This window comes from Phalacrocorax aristotelis, chromosome 18, assembly GCF_949628215.1.
Source record: "Phalacrocorax aristotelis chromosome 18, bGulAri2.1, whole genome shotgun sequence".
In the NCBI taxonomy this organism is placed as follows: Eukaryota; Metazoa; Chordata; class Aves; order Suliformes; family Phalacrocoracidae; genus Phalacrocorax; species Phalacrocorax aristotelis.
The window spans coordinates 9,091,572-9,113,522 of record NC_134293.1 but is presented as its reverse complement, the minus strand read 5'-3'; the positions used below and the strand labels follow the sequence as shown (position 1 = coordinate 9,113,522).

Here is a 21,951-nt window from a genome sequence, read left to right as displayed (position 1 = left end):
TGCATCTCTGTTTTCCCAGGGTTTTTCCCTGTGTTTCTCCAAGACTTTATTCTTGCAAACGCCATGTGGGTACCAGAGCTGCAAGCCTGGCTGGTAGCTCATTTTTGGGGGCAAAACGGGTGAAATCTTCTCCCCTTATTTTCATAGCATGAAGAAAAGCTGGGTTATCAACAGGGAAGCAATTTGCTTCTTGCCGTGGCACAGGAGGAGGATGCTTGGCGCTGGGACCCCCCCGCACCGTGGCAGAGGGAAGCTTGAGCTATCCAACATTTTGGGGATGAGCTGTTTCCAAGAATAAAGGAAGTTTGGAGCGGGATGGGCAGGTTTTTCCATATTTGTTTTACTCAGCTCCTTGGACCACTGGCCCAGTGCCACGCTCCCAACTCCATCCCTGGTTCTCTCCACCGGGGCAGCGGGACGCGGTGGTGGCGGCTTATCCTTCAGCACCGGGACGTGCTGATTTTCCGGGGGAAAAGGAGGTACGGCAGGCCTGGATTGCACAGTGCTTTGCTGCCATTGAGGAGCACGTCCGGGATAACGGTGTTTCCTATTCCCTGACCTGCAGAGATAAGCTTATCTGGCCAGAAAGGGGACAGATGAACCTTTCAGCTTCTCCCCTCCAACCACAACTGGGGGCTGTGGGTGCCCGAATGCACCCGTTCTCCCCTGGGACCCTGTCGCCATCCTGGAGGGCTGGTGGTGTTGGGCTGGGCCCAATACCGATGGGTTTGGAAGAGCAGCGTGAGGGTAGGACGAGCAGTTGGTCCAGAGCCCTGACTGCCACGGGAAGCCCTGCAACCCAAACCAGAAATTTTTGGGGCTGATTTTATTGCCAGCCACTTACGGTGTCCAGGTGCCAGCCAGAATACCTGCTGGATCATTTCACCCTAAAGCACCACCTGGAAAACAGCGAGGACATTTCTGCTCCTTAAACCTCTGCTAACCATCCGCATGTGCTGCCCTGCCAGCCCTTGCCCACCGCGGGCTGCTGCCATCCCCAGTGCTTCCTCTGGCCCCAAATTTGCTGATTTTTGGGGCTGTGGGTCCCCCAGCCAGGAGGGGCAAAGGGCTTTTGCAAAGCATGGGGCAGAGCTCGAGCAGGGACGAGCCCTGGGGGGTTACAGGAACAACAAACTGCCGGTGTTTGCCATGGGATTGGGGGCTGTATCTCGTTCCTTTTATCTTCCTGCCACGTTTTGAAGCAGCCCTGAGCGAGCGGCTGTCGCCGGCAGCCAGCGTAACCAAAACCTGCCTGGCGCGCAGGAAGAAGCAGCTGCGAGGCGGTAAGCAAATAAGGTGATGGGGGCCGGAGGTGCTTCCCCCACCCATGGCACACCAGGGCCGCCGCCGCCTTCACTCAGGACGGAAGGACATGGGAGGACAAGCAGCTGTGGCTTTGGGCCTGGCTCCTTGGGGATGATGGAGGGCACGGGGAGGAGCCCACCCCTGGGAGTGGGTCGCGGTGCAAAGCAGAGCTCAGTCCTGGCACGAGGACGGGGATGTTCCCAGCGCCGCGCCTGCACCCGCAAGGTGCTTTTCAAGGCACGGTTAATTGCTGTTTCCCTTGGGTGGCGGGCGCTCGGTGCAGCCGGAGGCGCCGGTTGCCGCAGCCCGGCGGGCTCGCACGCCTGCCGCAGCTGCACCCGCCCGCGGGCGCGATTTCCGTGCGTGGGCGGTTGGGGCGTGCAAGCTGCCGCTCTGCCAGCCTGCCCCCGCCTTCGCCCCGGCCCCTCTTGCTGCGGCCGGGGCCGGTGAGCCCCCCCTGCGCTGGGGCTGCCCCGCCGCGATTCGAGCGCGTGGCTGCGGGCGGATTTACACTATGGGGCTTTGTAGTAAAGGGCTAATTCAGTTCGGTGGCAGCCTTATCTCCCCGTCTTGCTGCAATAGCACATGGTGCCCGTGGGTCCAGCCTCCCCTCCAGCCAGGCTGGGCTCCAGCAGGCAAAGCGGAGCCAGGGCAGGTAGAGGTGGCACCTTGGCTGAAGCCCGGCTTCTTCTCAAGAAGCTGAAGCAACCTCAGAAAGTCCCTTTAACTGCACCCTGAAGGTCCTGCTCTTCAGGGGCCGTGTCCTGCCCCAGTGTGTGGTTGGAGCCTGGGTGAGAGGTGAGGTGCAGGACAGCCTCCAGGGGTGCAGCGGCGGTCAGGAAGCTCAGGCGTGAAGCTGCATGTAAAAGCAAAGATGTGTGGGTTAATTTAAGTAATACAAAGTCGAGGCATGTAGATAACTACGCTTTGTCCTCTGTGAACATCGGCTAGCATTAGCACCTTTAGGCTTTGAGTGTTTGTCATCCCAGATAATGCTAAAACACTGGGGGTTAGTTTGCAAACACTGGTTTTTTTACACTCCTGCAGCTCAAGTGCAACTGTGGCAAGGCTTCATGCCTTCATTCCCAGGCAGGATTTACACCAAGCAGGTGATGGGCTGAGCTTGCTTTCAAACCACCCGGCAAAGCCTTTCCTGGTTGTGCAATCCGGCAGTTTTGCGGAGTGCCGGGGATGCGCAGCGGTGCCGGCTGTCACCGGGGGTGAAGCAGAGCAGACTTCCCTCCGGGATGGGATCCTTCCAGCGCAGCCAGCCCTGGGAAAGGCAGCCAGTTAAAATAACAATTTATGCTGCCCGGTGTCTTGCGGGATGGTGGAAGGATCCCAGAGCAGCCCTGCCTGGGTTTCTGCTTTGTGTCACAGGAGGGGGGGGGCTGCTCTCCCCGCTGGGGGTATTTTAGGGTTTTTCTTACTCTTTTCACTGCTTTTTTGGGCCCTTTTTCCTGCCTGTTGGCAAAGTCTGGGAATCGGATGCGTCCCTTGTTTTGCCCATCCATTTCCCTTTCCTTGCATATGGAAAAAGAAATTAAAGGCAGGAAAAAAAAAAAAAAGAGTTTACAGTATAGAACTATGGCTTAAAGCCCAGGCATGCTGCTCACCATGATCCCCCACAGTGGGCACCGTGCTGTTACCCTCCCTGCATCACTTGGTGTCGGAAGTGTTTCCCATAAGGGAAATCTGATTTTATTCTAGGGAAACTCCTGAAACGGTGGGGAAAATGGTATTTCAGTGATCACCTTGCAAGATGTTTGCTGTTGTGGGTCGCACGCTGGGCCTGAGCGTGCACCAGGGTTTGCTTTGCCATGCGCTGGCCTGGGAGAGTGTCGCCTCATGCCTCAGTTTCCCCCAAAGCATAGTGGGGAGCGATACCTCAGTGCACGGTAAAAAACGCCAGCTGCTGTGGGGCTGTGCCACTCTGGGGGTTTTTGATCCTGTTACAGCAGGAGAAAGTCAAACGTTGCCTTAAAGCGACCCCAGTGCCACCCTGTCACGTTTTATTTGTTTGCTTTGGCCTGGAAAGCAGGGCAGGGTCTCCTTGGGGACATGAAGGCTGTCGCAGAGTCCCGGGGTGGCAGCCTGTACCCATGCCGCCTTGCTCGTGGGTGGCACCCATGTTTATTTGCCTTTTCATCACCCGATTACCGTGCCCTGCCATGTTGCAGGCGCCAGCCCGTGGGCTGCCGGTCCTGTTTGAGTTGGCAGGAGCTGGAGACCAACCTCCAGCTAAAACAGCCCAACGCCAGCCCCACATCTGCCCAGGGTGGCCAGGCTGGTTGCATGCCCTTAGAGCATCTCGTATCAATATTTTGTGGTGGAGCCAGGACTGCCTGCCCTGCTCAACAACGCAGAGGAAGGCATGCTCCTCCGCCGGTGGGAATGGTCCTGTTACCTCCAGGGGCTGGCACCAGGCACCCATCACCCTCTACTTTCTTCACTGTGCCCTCCAAAGCTGCGGTGCAGAGGAGCAGGAGCAGAGAAATTGCAGATACGCTTCCGCAAGCTGCAGGTCCCACACGGGGACTGCTCACCTTGGGAAACTGAAAATTTATGGTGCAAGTGGGTGGCCCCGTTTTGGGACACTTTGAGCAACCACTGTCATTTTCTGTCCTTGGTAATGTTATTGCATTTGTCTTCTGGGCATATTGGGGAGCTTGGGCACAGAGCAGGACCTCTGTGCTGAGCTCTGAGCCACCAACGGAAGAAAGGGGCTATTCAGGTGCCAGCCGGGAGTTTCCATTTCAGCCTGTCTGCGCTCACTGTGTTGTCCCGAGGGAACTGCAGATTCGGACTCTTGCTGGTTCCCTGTCGCCACGGTGGGTTTCCCGGCTGGCTGGGTCATGGCAGTGCCACAGCTCGGCAGAGCGGTGCCAGCTCTGCTGCCCTGCCTGGTGCCACAGGGCCGACTCACATAAAACTTAGTTTTCGGTGAGTGGCAAACCCTCTTATTCCTAGTGAGACTTTGGAAGTGAGAGGGGAAGGCTCCAACCCCAAAATATTCCAGTTTCTGGTGGCTTTGATTGATCCAGACCCAATAATGTGAGTTTATTGTGACTTTCTGCCCTTTTTCTTTGGGTATTTGGTGCAACATGTGTGCTGAGCTGCCACGTGAACGGCTGTGGAAGGAGTCACTGATGGCAGGGGAGGTGCTTGGTTCTCACAATACTAAAAATTGGGCTTTTTGGGGAGGTGCCTGCAGCAGCGTTGCTAACGTTTGGGGTTTGGTGACAGCAACGGCATAGTGTCACTCTGCTACCAGTGGTATTTCGGCTGGCCGCCCCGCTGCACGAGTTTCCTTCTGAGTTCACGGAAACCCATTTTCATGCTTTAATGAAGAGCTCATGCAAAGTCCCCGCTCTGCAAACGGAATCGCTGCAGCTCTTCATGCAAACGCCACGCAGGAGAAGCTCTAAGAGGACCGTGGTGTTTCGGGTGGCTGCTCGGGGTGGAAAGTCACCCCTGGGCACCCCAGCAGGGCCAAGACCTGTGGAAGCCCCAGCTGCCTCCCTCGGGGCACCCCGCCTGCCCCCAGCCCTCTCACCTTGCACGTTCACACCCTTAAAATGGAGCCTGGATGGAAATAGCAGCAGCAGATCTCTTCTACTTTTAATTTGGTGGCTCTCTGGGCCGGGGAGAGGAAGCCGGGGGTGGAGAGGAGCTGGCTGCAAAAGGGAGAAGAGCCACTTTCCTTCTGACACTCTCTGCAGAGTGATTCGAAACATTGAAGGCACTCCAAGATTATTTTTATTTTTTTTGCTATAAGAGTAATTATAGGCGTTACGTGCTGGTCTGTCTGCTCCTTGTGATGGCAGAGGATTGGAGTAGCCTTATCTAGGAGGGACATGGGTTTAAAACAACCCATAGTAAGTGTCTCTGTAAACACTGAGGAGCTGATGCAGGTTGAAGCATAAACACGTTCAGGCTTCTTGTTTTCACCGGTTTGTTCAGTGAAGGTGGGTTTGGTTTTGGTTTGGTTTTCTTTTTATTTTTTCTCTGAATGAAAATAGATGATGGAAAACAGCCGAGCCAGTTTCGCTTCCTGCTCTTTCTCAGGGCTCCATGCTGGGGGTGCTTCAGAGACAACCCCGTGTTTGGTCCAGCAATGGGCCATCAAGCGTGTCTACCTTGGGTCACTTCCTCTTGAACTTCAGCCAGTCCTTTATTCCCTCCCAGAAATGCAAGAAGTTGGAGGAACATCTTGTTTTATTATCACCGCATGGAGCGCAGAAGTAGGTGGCAGACAGCAGAGGCTTTGGGACAGCTCTTTGGGAGGTTTCTGCCTGAATTTTTCCCTGTTTGGAGGTTTGGGACTGGGGGATTCCTATCCGGTCCCCTCCTGCCCCGGAGCGCCAAAGGATGGAGGCAGTGGATTTCCTGCCCTGGTGCTGTGTCACCTCAGTGCTGGTACCCCGCGGTCCCTTGCAGCGCTGTGCAATTCCTTTGAGCCACCGGCACACCCCTCCCGAGGGTTTGCTGCTGCATGGCGCCGGCATTGGTTTCTCCATCTCCAGCAAGTTCTGCTGTGTTCTGTGAATCCTGGATTTCCTTCTCTGTTGGACAGCTGCGATGTCCGTTTTTCCCCACCTTGGGGCAGCTGGTGGAGGGTTTGGTCTGGCTGCCAGCTCCCCTGGGAGCTGCTCTGCAGGCAGCCAAAAGATTCACCCCAAATGCAGGGACAGTGGGTGCAGACAGAGACACCCACGCATGCCAGCACCCAAAACCGAAGGGGGGAGCTCACTCCTGAGCCATCCCTGGGTGCCAAACCTTGCCCGCAGCAGGGCCAGTGCATCCATTGCTGCCCGGGTGAGGAAGCAGGAGTGATGCCCTTGGTGGGTACTGGGGTTTGTGTATTGCCCAGTGGCCGTGGGACCCTTTGATGCACGTGGTGTGCACTAGAGCATTGCAGGCTGTAAAGTACAACTCGTTAAAAGGAAACGTCGTCTGAAAATTCCAGTCCCCAGCACGTCTCTGTTGGGTTTCTGGCAAGGTGTTTTATGGGATGGTTGGACCTTTGTGTCCTGGATTTGGAGAGAGCAGCTCCCGAGGAGTATTTTTTAGGCAGGCTGAGTGCAGGAATAAATGCTGCTGGAGCCACTTGCAGCAGGCAAATGATGTTTCCCTGTTGCAGAGAGCATATAGTGCTTACTTAGTGTCAGAGAGAAGTTTGATGACAAGCTGTCTTGATGTGGGAATATGTGCAGGACAAGTTGCATTTTGGGGTACTGAATGGACTGCTGGGGCATAAGGGAAGGGATTGCTAGTCTAGGCCCAAATCACTAATTAATCTTTTTATTTTTATCATTTTCTTGCTTTGTTACGCTTGCTGGGCTGTTGATAAAAACCCACAGAGCTCCCTGCAGAAGAAGGTAAGTCATGGGCTGGAGGTGAGGGCGGGTGCACGCCTTGAGTCTGCGTAGGGGGGGATAAGTCTGGACATGGAGGGGGGAGTCTTCAGACCTTTTAATCTTGGTTTTAATCCCAGAGAAAGCTGGTCTGACAGTGGAGCTTTCCTGTGATAGCAGGGCTACCAGCTGTGAATGGGGACACAGAGGATTTGGTTTCTGTAGTTAAAAACAGACATAGTAAAACCAGGCCAATACCAAAAATGAACATGTTTAATATTAGAGAGAAAAATACCCTGTTGCAGCGCTGGATGTCCTCACTAGTGCCCATGGCCAACGGGCACTGGAGCAGCTCTGCTGCAAGCAGGGGATGGGATCCTGTTGGCCTTAGTGCCCTCAGTGGTTTAAATTATCTGTCTTCTGAGGTTTTTTTGAGCACTGACTGCACTTGGTTTTACGTTTTCTCACTAGGAAAGTCCCTCTGGGAGTTGGTGCTGGAGCAGTTTGAAGATCTCCTCGTCCGCATCCTTCTGATGGCAGCTTTTCTGTCATTCGTAAGTACCCCAGGCTTGGGGACGGGCGCCTTCCAGGGCACGCACGGACCCGGCTGGCAGCCAAATTGCAAAGGAGCCAGAGGAAGGTGCATGTTGGATGAGGGAGATGTAGCAGCAGTGCAGTGGTTTTCTAGAACATAGTTAACAATATCATTGTATCTACTTAAAAGATGAAACCGTAGGATTTTTCAGTAATGCTGATCCACCCAAAAGCGATACGGACAAACTACCTGGACTTCTTTCTATTTCACCAAGACTGTACCAGACAAAGGCAGAAAAGGGTCATGGAGATCATTGGAAATTAGATGGATTCGACTGGATATTAGGAAAAATGTCTTTACTGAAGGTGTGCCCAGGCATTGGAACGGGCTGCCCAGAGAGGTGGGGGAGTCACCAACCCTGGGGGTGTTCAAAAAGCACGTAGACGTGGCACTTCAGGGCATGGTTTAGGAGGCCTGGGGGTGTTGGGTTGGCGGTTGGACTTGGTGATCCTAGAGGTCTTTTCCAACCCTAACGATTCTATGAAACATTCAGTCCTGGGCACATTTTGGTGGGATGCCGGGTGGGATGGGTGTTGGGCCTGGGCACTCTGTAGGGTTAGAATTAGGGTTTGGAGAGAGCAAGTGCAGAGCCCCAGCGAGAGTGGTGCTGCAAAGGGGCTGCCAAAGGCAGGTGGGGGCTGCCCAAAGCTTTCAGTCCTGGGATGCTTCTTCCTGTGATCCACAGATCTTTGTCATTGTTTGCAGACCCAACCTGAGATAGTGCAGCTCCTTTGGATGTGTCTCTATCTCATTGCAAGATTTTTATCAACAAAGTGTCCTATTTTTTTAGGTTAGAAGGTACCTTTGTTACTATTTGCTTTAGCTTCCCTCAAATCTATTACATGTTTTCCCTTCATCACTTTTCATGCGACGAGCTTTCCTGTCTCCCATACTTGTTGTCATGGCCGGTGTCCGGACTGAGGTCTGTGCTCAGGCTCTTCACTGAGTTAGGACCCAAACAGCCTTTTTGCAATTCCCTTCTCTGATTTTAATTGTTACTGATTGCTTTTCAATGCCATGTTTCATCCAGTAAAACTTGTCTTGCGCCTCAACCTGCATAGATGGTTAAAACAGAAGGAGGAAGTTTTTCCTTTAATCTTTATTTTTCCTTGAATATTTTTGAAAGTATTAAGTGTCAGCATGACCTGTTCCATGTCAGGATCCGTTGAAATGGAGGACAATGTCTCTGGCGCATAGTGTCTCCACAGCCTGTGTGTCCACAGTGCAGATACGTTCCTGGTGTAACAGCCAAGCCGTGTATCCTCGGGGAACTGGGAGGTGCTGGGAGCTGGGGAGTCCTGGCAGAGAGGCTGCTAGGACATCGCACGGCATGCTTTTTCATGGCCAGAGCGCTGGGTGATGGGTGATGAGAGGTGAGAGCAGTGCTTCAGGCGCCTGAAGCTGACTCAGAAACTCCATATATCACCTTCACCTCCGCTGGGGTGCAGGCAGCAGGGCAGACACCTGCCTAAAGCATGTGCATCCGCATATGCAGGTGAAGACAGGTCTGGGAGCATTCCCAAACCCTGTGCGGCCGCCCTCCTTGGAGTGAAATCTCCCTCCCAGAGCCCTTCTGCTGCTGCACGGAAGCATTCACATTTTCAATTAAAAAATGAAAATCCAGTCTTGTTAAATTATTTTTTTTTTCCCCTCCCTCTGGCGGAGCGGGACTGGCAGCGTTGCTGCCCACGTGGGAGGTGCCTCCTGCCTGCCGTCCGCTGCCGTCCTGCCCGCGTGGCTGGGAGGGTTCAGAGATCCCGGGCTGGCGATGCCCGGGCTGGTGATGCTCAGGGCAGGTTTCGGGTACGATTGGGCACAGCGTGGGGCATACAACTTTCCTTTACCCCTGTGTGTGTGGGGCAGGATTAATATTTGCTGCCAAAATACGCCTCCCAGTGCGTCATGCAGCAGGAAAACGTGATGTAACGTTCGGCTAATGTCGGAGAGCTGCTTAGGGTTGGGTTTTCCACTAGAGCTGTCAGTGTGGTGCCTTCAGGGTGTCCCTGGTGCCATCCTGCCTTTACTTCCTCTGATCATGTTTTTGCTCATCTTCAAACATTTCCTTCTTCAGTGGTACATCTCCTGTAGGGCTCTTCTGCCTTCGCCAGCAGAGTGGCTGCATCCCTACGCGCCTTTCCCCAGGAGGAGCCGTGTTTCACCCTCAGCACTTGCTGTGATCACAGAGCAGCTTCTCCGCCCCGGGCATGCAGGCAAAGTCAGCTGGCAGTGGGTGCATCACCAGGCTCCGTGAGCCGGCACCCGCGAGCGCTGCTGGCCTCCTCCACTCTTAATAATGCTGAGAGGTGATGTGGGATCAGCTAAACTCAACGTCCGTGTGATTAGCAAAGCTGCCTTTATGGGTGGCACTGGGTAACTGCAATATGAACCCCTTTGTACTTGCACTCCGTGGTGCCTTGGAAATGCTCATCATCAGCGTCACCTCGCTCCCTGATTGCTGATTTGAGCCTTACTGTGGTGCCCAAGTACTGAGCTGTTAGCTCAGTTTTGCCCACAATTTACCCTGGGAGCAACTCTGCATGAGGAGATGTTTCCTACTTAGCTACTGGAAAAATACTTATTTTTTTAGTAGAATCATAGAGTCATTAAGGCTGGAAAAGACCCTTAAGATCATCGAGTCCAACCGCTAACCTATCACTGCCAAGTCCACCACTAAACCATATCCTCAAGCACCACATCTACCCTTCTTTTAAATACCTCCAGGGATGGTGACTCAACCACTTCCCTGGGCAGCTGTGCCAATGCCTGACAACTCTTTTGGTGAAGAAATTTTTTCTAATGTCCAAACTAAACCTCCCCTGACGCAGCCTGAGGCCGTTTCCTCTCATCCTGTCACTGGTGACTTGGGAGCAGAGACCAGCCCCCCCCTCACTCCAGCCCCTCTCAGGCAGCTGCAGAGAGCGAGAAGGGCTCCCCTCAGCCCCCTCTTCTCCAGGCCAAACCCCCCCAGCCCCCTCAGCCGCCCCCCAGCACACTTGTGCTCCAGACCCTGCCCCAGCCCCGCTGCCCTTCTCTGGACACGCTCCGGCCCCTCCAGGGCCTTCTTGTCCCGAGGGGCCCAAAGTAAACTCAGGGTGTTTTGCAGTGGGATGGCACAGCCGAGTCTCATGTCCCCTCCTTTCAGATACAACTCGTGGGCAGATAAGGAGGGCGGCTGGTCCCCTGTGGGGTTCGATACATCACCAAATAAACATGCAGTGACCTGTTTGCTGGTGAATTTGCAGAGCTGTTGCAACCTGCTTGATGGCCGACTCTGCCGCAGCGGCTCTGCTAATCGGTAAAGCAGGCATGAACCCCTGTGTCAGAGGTCCTTTGTGCCAGTGCCTCTGCCACAGGGCAGCGAGGTGTTGCTATATTGACGCAGCGTAGGTCGACAAGCAGTTAAATGGAGTGAAAATATTTGTGTGTGCGCGCTTCATTTGTATTATGGTATGAGGTCTTTGTGGGATGGAGAGGGGGCTCAGGGTGGTAAGAAGCCACAGGGTCAGTCCCTGCTCTGCTCCAGCCCTGCTTATTTGATGCGTTAGGTTATCCCCAGCAGAAGAGTGGAGACACCTGAGTCAAGCACCAGCAGTGGGATATGGCAAGTCCACCCTTTAACCAAGCCACATGGGGCTGGCCACCACTCTGGGTTGTCTTCTCTCCAGCAAACACCATGTGTTGGTTGGCTGTTGTTTCTCCTTAAAATGTTGGTGCTGCTTGTTTTAACCAAATTGCGGTCCTTCTCTTCCCTACCAGATCCTGGCCTGGTTTGAAGAAGGAGAGGAGACCACAACGGCGTTCGTGGAGCCCATCGTCATTATTATGATCCTGATTGCCAACGCCGTGGTGGGTGTGTGGCAGGTAAGCTGCAGTTCCACCCTGCCTGCCCTGCAGGTCTCTGCTCCACGCGGCTGAGAAGCTCCATTTGAAGGTCTGGTTGCTTCTTGCCATTGGAAACTCCTTTCTTGTGTCGGCTGTGCTGCCCCGTGCCCCAGCGCAGTCATTGGCTGCCCCTTGGCTCATTCCTTCAATCTTTCTTTGGCAGCTTTTGCAGTCTGGAGTTTAGGATCTTGCACTTATTTGCCATTTAGGCAAATGCTGCTTGTTTCCTGGCTGTGCCCAGATGTGTTTTCCAAGGGAAGCTTTTTGTCCTGTCCGCCAGAAAGCCATGGTGGCTGCTGCCTCTCGCTTTGCTGTATCCCTCCTGGGGGATGAGCAAATGCCTCAGACACTGATGCTCCTCTTGGTCTATATATTCACTTTAAGGCCATTTATTTATCTGCAGCTTGATCTGAGGTGGGGTTGCTGGATGGGGAGAAATACGTCTGGGTGGGATACGCTGCTTCCTGAACCAGGAATGAGAAATTCAAGCCCAAAGGCCCATGTAGCATCCAGGACCTGGTGTGATTTAAGCCAGCAGGGACCACTTCAGAGCAGCTGAAGAAGACGTGGCACTTGCCCCATCCACGGTGCAAATGGATGCCAAAACCAAGGCTGGGGCTTGGGTGCTTCTGTCTTTGCCATGGGTGGGGAAGGAGCCTGCTGGCATGAGCAATCCCACCACCAGCAGCTCTGCTCCTCCTCTGCTTGCAGGAGAGAAATGCCGAGAGTGCCATTGAAGCCTTGAAGGAGTACGAGCCTGAGATGGGGAAGGTGATCCGTGCCGACCGCAGTGGGGTGCAGCGGATCCGCGCCCGAGACATCGTCCCCGGGGACATCGTGGAGGTGGCAGGTAGGGCGCTGTCACCCCAGTGCCTGGGGTGGGATGGGGAGGTGGTGCTGGCCAGCGGGGCCTTGGTGACAAGCACCCTGTGGTCCTTGTGGCGGGAGGGCTCTGCTGCGGCGTCCGGGTGCATCTCCTCTGGAGGCACTGCTGCTGAGCCACCTCCTCATTGTACGCTCGAGATCTCAGTTTCTCTTTTCAGAGAAGTGAAATTATTTGGGCCGAAGCTGGGGCTTATCAGCCTGCCGAGGCTTCGCCCTGAGCATAGAGCGTTAGAGAACAGCAGAAAAGAGACACACACAAAAAAAAGCATATATTTCTGGCGCCGGTTTTGTGTCTTGGGAGGGTTTCCCCATTTTCTGGAAGAACTGGAAGAACTTTTAATTTTCCACCAAGATTCCCTCTCTCTGGAAGCAGCTCTCCCACGCGCATCCCCTGGAGAAGGCGCGGTGAAGGGCCAGTGCTGGGTGCCACACCAGCGGTTCCCGGCGAGCGCTGCCGCCAGCGTGGGGGCTTTCAACACTGCAGGCAGCAGCGCTGGTCCTGCCCGCGTGGGCAGGCTTCCTTGGTAACTGGGGTTTGTTTTTTGGGAAGGGTGAGAGGCAGAGGGAATCAGCTGCAGGTTGCTTTTGCCTCCCTGGTCAGGTTGTCCCCCCCCAGCCCTTCTGTCGGGGTTTTGCATTCAGCAAAGGATGCCTGGGGGTCTCCTGCCTGCCCCACCAGGGCTAAAGAGGATGCATTCCAATTGTACCGTTTTGTTTGTTCATTAAATGATGCCGTAAACCCCCAGAGCCGCAAAACTAATCCTCTCCTTTCCTCCACGTGGCCCTGCTAGTGGAAACATGCTGCAATTCCTCCCGCGCGCAGCCAGCTTGCTGTTATTTATGTCTTCCAGTTAGGCTTCAGCTGGAAGATGAACATAAAAATAATGTGGGGAGGATCAAGCAGAGGAGCGCCGGCCAGATCCTCAGCTGGGCGAGCTGGCGGTGCTCCCAAGCCAGCTCCGGCAATTCACTCCAGCTGCAGACCTGGCCTTTAATTAAATTAATTAATTATTAATTAATTTCTGCCATCTTTCCCCAAATCAAGTACTTGCTGCGTGCCCATCAGCAGCTGAATATTACTTTTTAATGGCACACTCAGCATCGCGACTGGGAGGGACAGAGCTGAGCTGGAAGGGTTTGCGAATTAATTAGCAAATTGTGGGTTTAGGGGGTTATAGCAAGCGGTGCAGATGCTGCCAGGCTACATGATAGGAAAGCGCGCCAGGAGAAATAGCTCTGAACGTGCAGTGGACATCCAGGTGACATCCTGGGGACAGCAGGGACAGCGCAGGCAGGAGGGACTGGCTTCTGTTTACGTGTGCAAATGCAATAAATTTAGTGTAGCAGGTTTTCTGCTCCCTGCTGCCAAGGCAAGAGGGGAACGATTGCTGCAAGTTGGTAGCCATCTAAATCCAGCTGAATTTTGCCTTTTTGTACCAATGCAATCAAGATGACTCCTTGTGCAGACGGGCAGCTGGATTACATTTGGCTGCAGCACCAGCTTTCTGCCTTGCCCAGAAAGTGGGGACAGGGCATTGCCAGGGAGCTCCATCAGGTGCTGCCACCACTTGCCTGCTCCTGCTTTGCTCAGGCAGCGTGGCCTCCCATTTTCCCCCTCTCTCTCTCTCTCGGCTTTCAGCATGGGGGAGACTTGCAGGGCTCAGGTGATCAGCGCATGTTCAATAACTGGCTAACAGTGGCTGCCAGGTCCCTACACCTGTCCTGCACCGTGTGAGTCTCTCGGGATGCTATCGCACTATCTACCCTTGAGCGGATGCTACCCCCATGGCACCAGGGCTTGACGCTGTCTCTAGGTGCTGGCAACAGATCTTTCATCTACAGGTTGAGCTAATGTTTGCAAACCCTCCCCGCCTTTCCCAGGGCGGGAAGAGCTGCTCTTTGCTCTCTTTAAGGTGCTCCAGCTCCCTTGAGCAGTTGCAAAGTGTGAATGAAACATTTTGGGGGGATCTGTGAGTCCTTGTGCTTAGTACCCCCCAGCTCAGTGCCCCAAAAACGGATGCGATGGAGAGCAGGGCAGGTCTGGATGGACAGCAGATGTTGCACGCCACATCCAAGAGCCCTCGCATCTGCAGCTGGAATAAATGGCTGAGCAGTGGAGCAGTGCCAGCCCCCCTCCTGCTGCACTCGGGGGGGGGGTGGGGGTGGGGGTTTACGAGCCCTGGGAGGAAGTGCTCGTTAAAGTCTGGGATTTGAGACGATCATTAGCGGCCAAGCCGGCAGTGTTGTGTAACGTGATGTAAGGTGCTGTGAGCCAGGGCGCTCTCTGCCTCAGTCTTTCCAGAATGCAGGAGCACAGTTGCATCCAGCCGATAAGGGAGCAGGAGGAAGAAACCCAGTGGGAAAAGCAGCTTTAAATCCTTTTTTAAAGGAAGCACATGTGCCCCGGTGGGTGGTGATTGGTGGCTGTCAGTTGATGGGGCTGCTTTCACCCGCAACCACTGTGCTGTGCCAAGAGACCCATGGACGGCTGTTTGTCTTGCCCACGAAAGGTCTTCCATTCAGCCCCAGAACCCTGAAACAGGGTTAAGAGTGGCATTGGGAGGCTCAGGCTGCTCCAACATGTGGATGTTTTGGGGTGTTTGCAGGGAAGAGGCAGGATGGGGGTGCTGTGGGGGTTTTGCAGGGAAGAGGAGGGACAGGGACATAGCAGGGCAGGTGATGCGGGGCAGCAGGCAGGGCCACGCCGGGGTCTGGCTGGAGGGCAGAGGGTGTGATGCTTGCTGCCCCAAGGGCTGCGTGCCTGCGCCTCTAACTGCGGCAGCTCCACTCCAAAAAGAAAAGATACCTGCCCTCCTGACTGCTCGCTGGCGGTAGGAGGGATGCAGGTGCTTGCTGCTTGTGATGGTTAAGGGGGTTCCAGCCACAGCGGAGGAGTGCATCTCACTGCAGAGATGTAGCCAGGGCAGGTGGGGTGTGGGGGCTTGCCGGGAGCCCACTCAGGTCCGCTGCTCACCCAGTTGCCCTGTGCAGGGCTCTTGCCTTTACTGCTTGTCCTGTCAAACCTGGCTCGAACCACAGTTAGTTTTGCTTGGGTAGCAGCTGAGGAAGGTGATGGGTGGGGCTGGCAGGCAGGTCACCCCCCCGGCAGCATCCATGTGCAGCAGGGATGGGGCAGTGCTCGCTCCTGCCGAATTTTGCACAAGGAGGCGATGCTTGAAACATGTGGTCAGTCTATGGGAGACAGCATGAGTAACCCCCTTGGCCTTGGTGCTGTTGCCCACCCCCTGGTCTGTCTGCTTTTGTGTAAGGTAATCCCCTAAAATTAGAAATTCCTCAAGGTTCTGTCACTTTTCTGCCCAGCCTCATTGCAACTGATGGTACATCTTTCCAGCTTTCTTTTTCTGACTTGTAAATTATAGACATACAAAATTAAGCTTTAAATGCAGAAAGGAGGCATCCCAGGGCAGGACGCTGCGTTACCACGGGCTGGACCCCTCGTTGCTGCAGGCTGGGTGCTGCTGTGTGCCTGCACTCAATAGGGACGTGCCGATTCTCAGCAAAAGCCAGTGCCTGCCCTGGAGACCAGACAGCTGAAATAGAACAAGGGGAGACAGCAGGAACCGAGGTGCAAACTGGTGGCCCCGTCCTTGGGGCAGAGCCCAGCTGTGCTGGCATGATCAGGGTTTGCCGTCCCCCTTTGCCGGGGTGGCGGGCGCTGCCAGTCCCACCTGACAGAGCTGTTCTGCTCTTGCCCTTGTAGTTGGCGACAAGGTGCCGGCGGACATCCGGATCATCGAAATACGGTCCACCACCCTGCGGGTCGACCAGTCCATCCTCACAGGTGCGTGCAGGTGTGGGGGGGCGGAGGTGGCTGCTTAAGACAGAGCTTTCCTTCTTCCATCTGCCCCAAGCCAAATTTCGGGTCTGATACTGGGCGGCTAAGTGCTTTGCTGGCGTGCGAAACAGGTGGGAGAATGAGACTGAGGACCTGAGGAGGTCCCAGGATCATCAAAAAGTCATGGCATAGTATTTCAGTTCTTGTGCATGATTTTGTAAGGGCATCGAGTTAGGAGATGGCAGCAGGGAAGGAAAAGCAATCAGAAAAAAATGTTAAAACCACAGGGAAGGAGCCCAGTCTCCTTGAAAAGTGGCTTTGCATTAACTTAGTTCTCCAAGGGCAAAGGGAGGTGCAGCAAAGGGGCTATTCTGCAAAGAACAAAATATAAACCTCCAGCAGGACTTTGGGCATGTTTCCTGTTGTGCTACCCTATGAACCCCACCTGACTGTGCAGACCCGTGCCGCAAGCCAGCAGGCTCCCTGGCACGGGGATCCGACCCCATCCCGTTGGGTTGTACGGGAGCTCATGGCCGCTAGCTATCCGCACAGGTTGTGTTTCTGCAGCCCTCATCTTCAGAGTGCCCTGGCTCTGCTCTGGCATCCCCATGATGGATGTTTTGATGGTGGTAAAGTGCTGCTCGAAGAAGCCACGGGGTTTGTGATGCAGGCTCATAACAGCAGCGAGTGGGGGCTGGAGAGGAAACATGGGTGGTTCATCTCCCTGCTCTTGTCTCGGCAGGGGAGTCTGTGTCGGTGATCAAACATGCTGACCCCATCCCCGACCCCCGGGCTGTCAACCAGGACAAGAAGAACATGCTTTTCTCCGTAAGTCCCTTATGCCTGTCCCCACCTCTCCTGTGGTTTTGCAAAGAGCCACCAAGTGAAGAAGACACAGGAGGTCTCTGAGCAGGGAGTAGTGAATGCATGCATGAGAAAGACCCCTAAACCCATAAAAATGGGAATGTGCTTCCATGGGATTTCATTTGGACTGTGGCACATGATGCCTTTAAATGCTTTGGGTAATCTCAGCGGTTTTCCATCAAGTAGGATGCATTATGGACAGGGAGAAGGTTTGTGGTTGAGCCTGGAGCTATTGCAGGTTTGGGTTTCTGCCTTGGTCATGCTCCACTCAGACAGAAGCCAAGTCCTTGAGGGGTGAGAGAGCTCTCAAGAGGGGTCTCCTGCTGCTTTAGCATGTATTTGCATAAAGTCCTAGGATGTCTCATTTTCCCCTTAACCAAGATCTCATGTTCTCCTTTCACAACAAGCAACACATTTCCCCATTCAGGCCAAGAGGTTGCATGCCCATATATCTACTCTGGCCCCTTTCTTCCTTCCCAGGGCACCAACATCGCAGCTGGGAAGGCCGTAGGGGTCGTCATTGCAACAGGGGTGTACACTGAGATCGGGAAGATCCGAAACCAGATGGTGGAGACTGAGCCCGAGAAGACACCCTTGCAGCAGAAGCTGGATGAGTTCAGCCAGCAGCTCTCCAAAGTGATCTTCCTGGTGTGCATTGCCGTCTGGGTCATCAATGTCAGCCACTTCAGCGACCCTGTCCACGGTGGCTCCTGGTTTCGGGGGGCCATCTACTATTTCAAGATTTCGGTGGCGCTGGCGGTGGCCGCCATTCCCGAGGGCCTCCCGGCCGTCATCACCACCTGCCTGGCGCTGGGTACACGCCGCATGGCCAAGAAGAACGCCATCGTCCGGAGCCTGCCCTCGGTGGAGACCCTGGGTTGCACCTCTGTCATCTGCTCCGACAAGACTGGCACCCTCACCACCAACCAGATGTCTGTGTGCCGGGTGAGTGCCAGGGGCCTTTTGGGTTTCAGGGTGCAAGGGGGTCACTCTGTGAGCCCTCGAGCGCTCTGCATCGCTCCATCCCTGTCCTGGGGTGGTGGGTTTTCTGTATTCGCCAGACTTGGTTCGTGTTAGGCATTTGAAGGTGAGCATGGAAGATGGTTTGTAGGAAGGCCTGAGCTTCCTCTCTGCCTGACCAGGGTCAGTGAGGTTTATGGCTTCTCTTGGCATGGTTGTAGTTGGAAAACTCACTTTTATGAGCACGCTGGTTGGGGGGTGCCGTGTTGCAGACTTATTTCAGGGCTCCCTCTCCAGAGAGCATTTCTTCCTGCTGGGATGTGGCGTTGAGATAGAGCCCCTGGAGAAGCCGGTGCAGTCAGCCTCCTCTGCTCTTCTGCCCATTTCCCCCGTTTTTAACCAAACCAGTGAGAAATCCTGGACTATGCAAAATTGGAAAAGCCTGGATCTGTGAGGCCAAAACTTGGAGGGCCAGTGCAATGCATGGGTCCAGCTGGCAATGATGACCTTGTGCAGAAATCCAGGGTTAAGAGAAGCTGCCCATAACCTGGCGAAATAGTGCTTCGGTTACCGGTCCTCGCCTGGTGGAAGGTCAGAGCCACCTGCAGTTGTGTGCAGCTGGGCTTGGACCAAAAAGCACTTCTGACAGAGGGAGCCCTGGGGTGGTTTGGCAAAGAGGTCAAAGGCTCCAGGTCTACGGAAGAGCTTTGCTCCTGCATGCCTAACCATACGGGGAGGTGACTTGTCAGGAATGCCTGGACCGTCCGAGTACTTCTCAGTTTCCCCATTAATCCTCAAGTCTCAGGAAAGCTTTTTTTCATGGCCTTGGCATGTTGGTTTTATAGGAGAACCTTGGAAAATGTGTTGCTGTGGGGAAAAATGGACCTGGCCACCATCCCTCCTCTCTGACACTTGGGTAGCGTGGTGGGAAGCCATGACCATGCTGCAAGCTGGCCATGGGCTTTGGCCACTGGCTTGCTCAGCACAAACTACAGATGACTGGAAATGTCTGAGATTTCTGCCCTGTAAATGATTTAAAATGAGACACCGCTGGAACAAGACAGTGATCAAGCTGCCCACATCTTGCGCGAAGAGAAAGTTCTCACCAGCCCTTCCCAAAAAGCAGCCCAGGGGCTGCAGGTCCTGCCCCAGGGCTGTGGGGACGTGGCCGGCTCGTGTCACATTTGCCATCCCTCTGGTTTCTGGTGCCCATGCTGATGGGGCGGGTGGGTGCCAGAAACTCAGCTCTGCCGGGACAGGTCAATGCTGCCTGCTTATCAGCAGGGCTTTCCCAGGCACGTGCTCACACTGCTTTCGTGTTAATACCAGGGGTTATTTTTATGGGCTGATTTTCATGCCAGGACAATGGCCAGTTTGTTCGTACCTCCTCAATTTTTGGGTTTTCATTTTCGGGCTGTTGGGACAAAGCAGCCAAAGCACAGGCACTCTGGTGGGCTGCCGCAGTGTGGAGCTCAGAGGGGTGCGTGCTGCCCCCAGCCAAACCATGGGATGCTGCCGATTTTCTGCCCCAGGGATGCAGGGAAGTAAAGGGTGACCCCAGCGTTTGGGGGTCTCTTTAGCTCTGCAGACTGCAGAAGGAGAGATAGGACATGATCACGTCTTGCCCAAACCACTTCCTACTGGAGGATCTGGACTAGGGCAGAAGTGCCATGGTCTCCCGCAGCGTGGTGCACGTGGGAGAGGCAGGATCGGTAATGCTGAGACGGGGAGAGGGCAGGTGGGGGACAGGGTTGGGGAGCAGCACTCATGAGGTTTTTAGCTTCCATCAGCCCTAACTTAGCCCAAGCTAAAATTTGCAAAGCAGCACGTTTGGGGAAAAAGAAAATTCAATTCAAAATTCCACGTATCCTCTGCCCCGTCTCCCTGCAACCCCCTTCTGATACCCATGTTATTCACTTGGCTGAATCCTGACTCCCAAGGCGTGATACCGAGAGCTAGGCTGGCCTCAGGACACACAGATACGGCTGTTAATGTTTAACAGACAGGGATTCCCGCGTTGACGCAGGCAGTACAGAGGCTGCCGGCGCCTCTGCCGAGCGGCGGGTGGGTAAATATTTGTGCTGGGCGGCCGTTGGCGTGTCCTGGATGTGTTCCTGCACCGAGCAGCCAGCTCAGCTACAGAGGTGCAAAAGCCACAAAAGCTTATCAATAACCTGGAAAAATGTATTAATTGAGTGCCATTTAATTGACACATACACTGAATCTGGGTGGGTGCAGCTGCTTGGCCACAGGGTATGCTGCTGAGCGGTGCTTGCCCTTTATGTCTTGCTGCCGGTGTCAGGTCTGTAGAGCTCTAAAGTGACTCTTGAAAGGTGTTGAGCCTGTTCTAAAACCCTGAGCTGTTTTCCAAAGGCTGCGCCGCTGGCTCCGGGTCCCGCTCGGTGCCCAGGACTCGTGGCCAGAGTGCCGGCTGGGCCAGCTCAGCTGGGTGCGTATGGATGCCAGGCAGTCAGCACAGGAGAAGGGGTGCCCCCCCCAAATGCTTGTGGGTGTTAAGTGCCCACGGAAGGGCTTTGTGCCGGGGTCCCTGTCCATCTGGGGTGGCCAAGACTTTGGTCCTTTTGCTCTGGCCTCAAGTCCGCCAGAGGTTACAGCTCTGCTGTAACACAGTAAAGCCACAAACCCACTTAGTAAATCAGATTAAACCTGTGGTTCATGTCACTCACCTTATGGTCAACTGGGGGTCTCTGAGGTCACCATCTCCCCCAGTCCATGGTGCAGAGCAACCAGGGACAGCCTTCTCTGAACCATTAAATAACCGTGCAGGTGGGAGTGATGGGAGACTGGCGGGGGGAGAAGGGGGCAGAGAGGCATTGCAGCTCTGCTCTTGCACATTTAAATCAGTCTCCTAAAAGATGAGCACCCTTTTACATGTGATAACTTAATTTTCCAGGAGCATGAGGGTGGTGTCCAAAGGTCAGGACCTGAAGCAGAGATGCGAGTGTGGCTGTGCAGGCTCGGGGCTGCTTCTGCGTGGGGCAGAGCAGGACAGGGCTGGAGTGGGGAGATGCTGGCACCCCACATCCAGGAGAGGAAGGTGGTCGGTGGCTGTCTCTGAGATGGCTGGTGTTTTGGGGAGAAATGGGTTTATTTTCAGTAAACCTTGTAGCAGAGCCTGGATGTGCAAACTGCCATCCCCGGTGCAGCCACCCAGGAGTGCGGGTGCTGTTTGCTTTTTGATCTCCAGGACACTGTGCCTTGGTGCGGCAGTTTTGCCTATCTAAACAGTCACTAATTCATGGGAGACCTTAGCGGGGGTTTCCCAGAGGCTGTGGCCGAGCTGGCGGCTGTGGCAGCTGCCGGTGGGTGCCTGTCATCCGGGGCTGCTTCCGGCGCAGGAGGAGAATGGTGCTGCTCCGTGGGCTGATTGATGGGTAAATGACTGATGATTACAGCCTGTTACTATTCCAGACAGCAATCCTATCTTGTCTGCCTTTTGACGAGTAGTTTTTTAAAGATAATACAGAAAATACAGAAATGTGGAGATGTATCCTTCGCAACCCTCTTCCCTGCAAGCCTGCAGCCAGATGCTCTGTGCTGCTCCAGGGACGGTGCATCCATGAGTGCCCTCTGCTTTCTAAAAATACACGCTGGCAGCATCCAGCTGTGTGATACAGCGCTGGGGCCAGGTGAGATCTGCGGGGCAGGAGGAGCAGGGTGCACTCTTCATAAGCACATAGTAATATTTTCCTTTCTCTCCCTCTGTTACATTAAAACCACAAATTGCCAGCATGGTTTTAAAAGGGTTAAGGGCAAGGGCGTGAGCGGGAGGAAGCCCTTGAGGGGTGCTGGGTGAGTTCCCCTTGCTGGAGCTGGTGTTCACCGTGGCCATGCAGGGGGTCAGGCAGCCCCTCTGCGGGCATCTCTTTGGCAGTCTCCCCAGACTGCCCGGCCAAGCTGCGGCGCGCAGCTTTGCCACCTCCTTCTATTACTTCTGTTATTATTTTTATTATTTTCAGGATGGAAACCTTACTTATCCTCTTTACGGATTAAGCCATAGCTATTTCCTCCAGACTGTTTCCACTGCCTTCAAACCTGCCCCCTTTTCAGCCTGGCAATCTGCCGAAGCATCGCGCCAAAAACCCGCAAACACCTTTGCAATCCCCCGGCCGCCCCCTCGCTCTGCCAGTCACACAAGCTGGGAGCAGGCAGGAAATTTGATATAACCTCTGGTTGCCGTGGGTTACGCAGCACCTTTTTAAATAGGCATGGAAAAATAAAGGGCCTGGAATGATTTTTTTTTTTTTCTTTTCCTTTTCTAATAAGAAAGTTGCTATTGTGAAAGT

At 54.4% G+C, this 21,951-nt stretch overlaps 1 protein-coding gene across 6 annotated transcripts in view; it reads left to right on the top strand.

Moving 5' to 3' along the window:
• The window catches only part of ATP2A3 (ATPase sarcoplasmic/endoplasmic reticulum Ca2+ transporting 3), a 54,715-nt gene that overhangs the window by 12,944 nt on the left and 19,820 nt on the right, over window positions 1–21,951 (top strand). For 5 of the 6 annotated variants that reach the window (XM_075113648.1, XM_075113645.1, XM_075113650.1 and 2 more), the window contains exons 2-8: window positions 6,669–6,686; window positions 7,134–7,216; window positions 11,014–11,118; window positions 11,851–11,989; window positions 15,746–15,826; window positions 16,563–16,648; window positions 17,165–17,629. In XM_075113648.1, the coding sequence (XP_074969749.1) occupies window positions 6,669–6,686; window positions 7,134–7,216; window positions 11,014–11,118; window positions 11,851–11,989; window positions 15,746–15,826; window positions 16,563–16,648; window positions 17,165–17,629 (977 nt within the window). Of the gene's footprint in view, window positions 1–1,259; window positions 1,284–6,668; window positions 6,687–7,133; window positions 7,217–11,013; window positions 11,119–11,850; window positions 11,990–15,745; window positions 15,827–16,562; window positions 16,649–17,164; window positions 17,630–21,951 lie in introns of those variants that run through there. The other variant, XM_075113649.1, reaches the window with a different exon arrangement.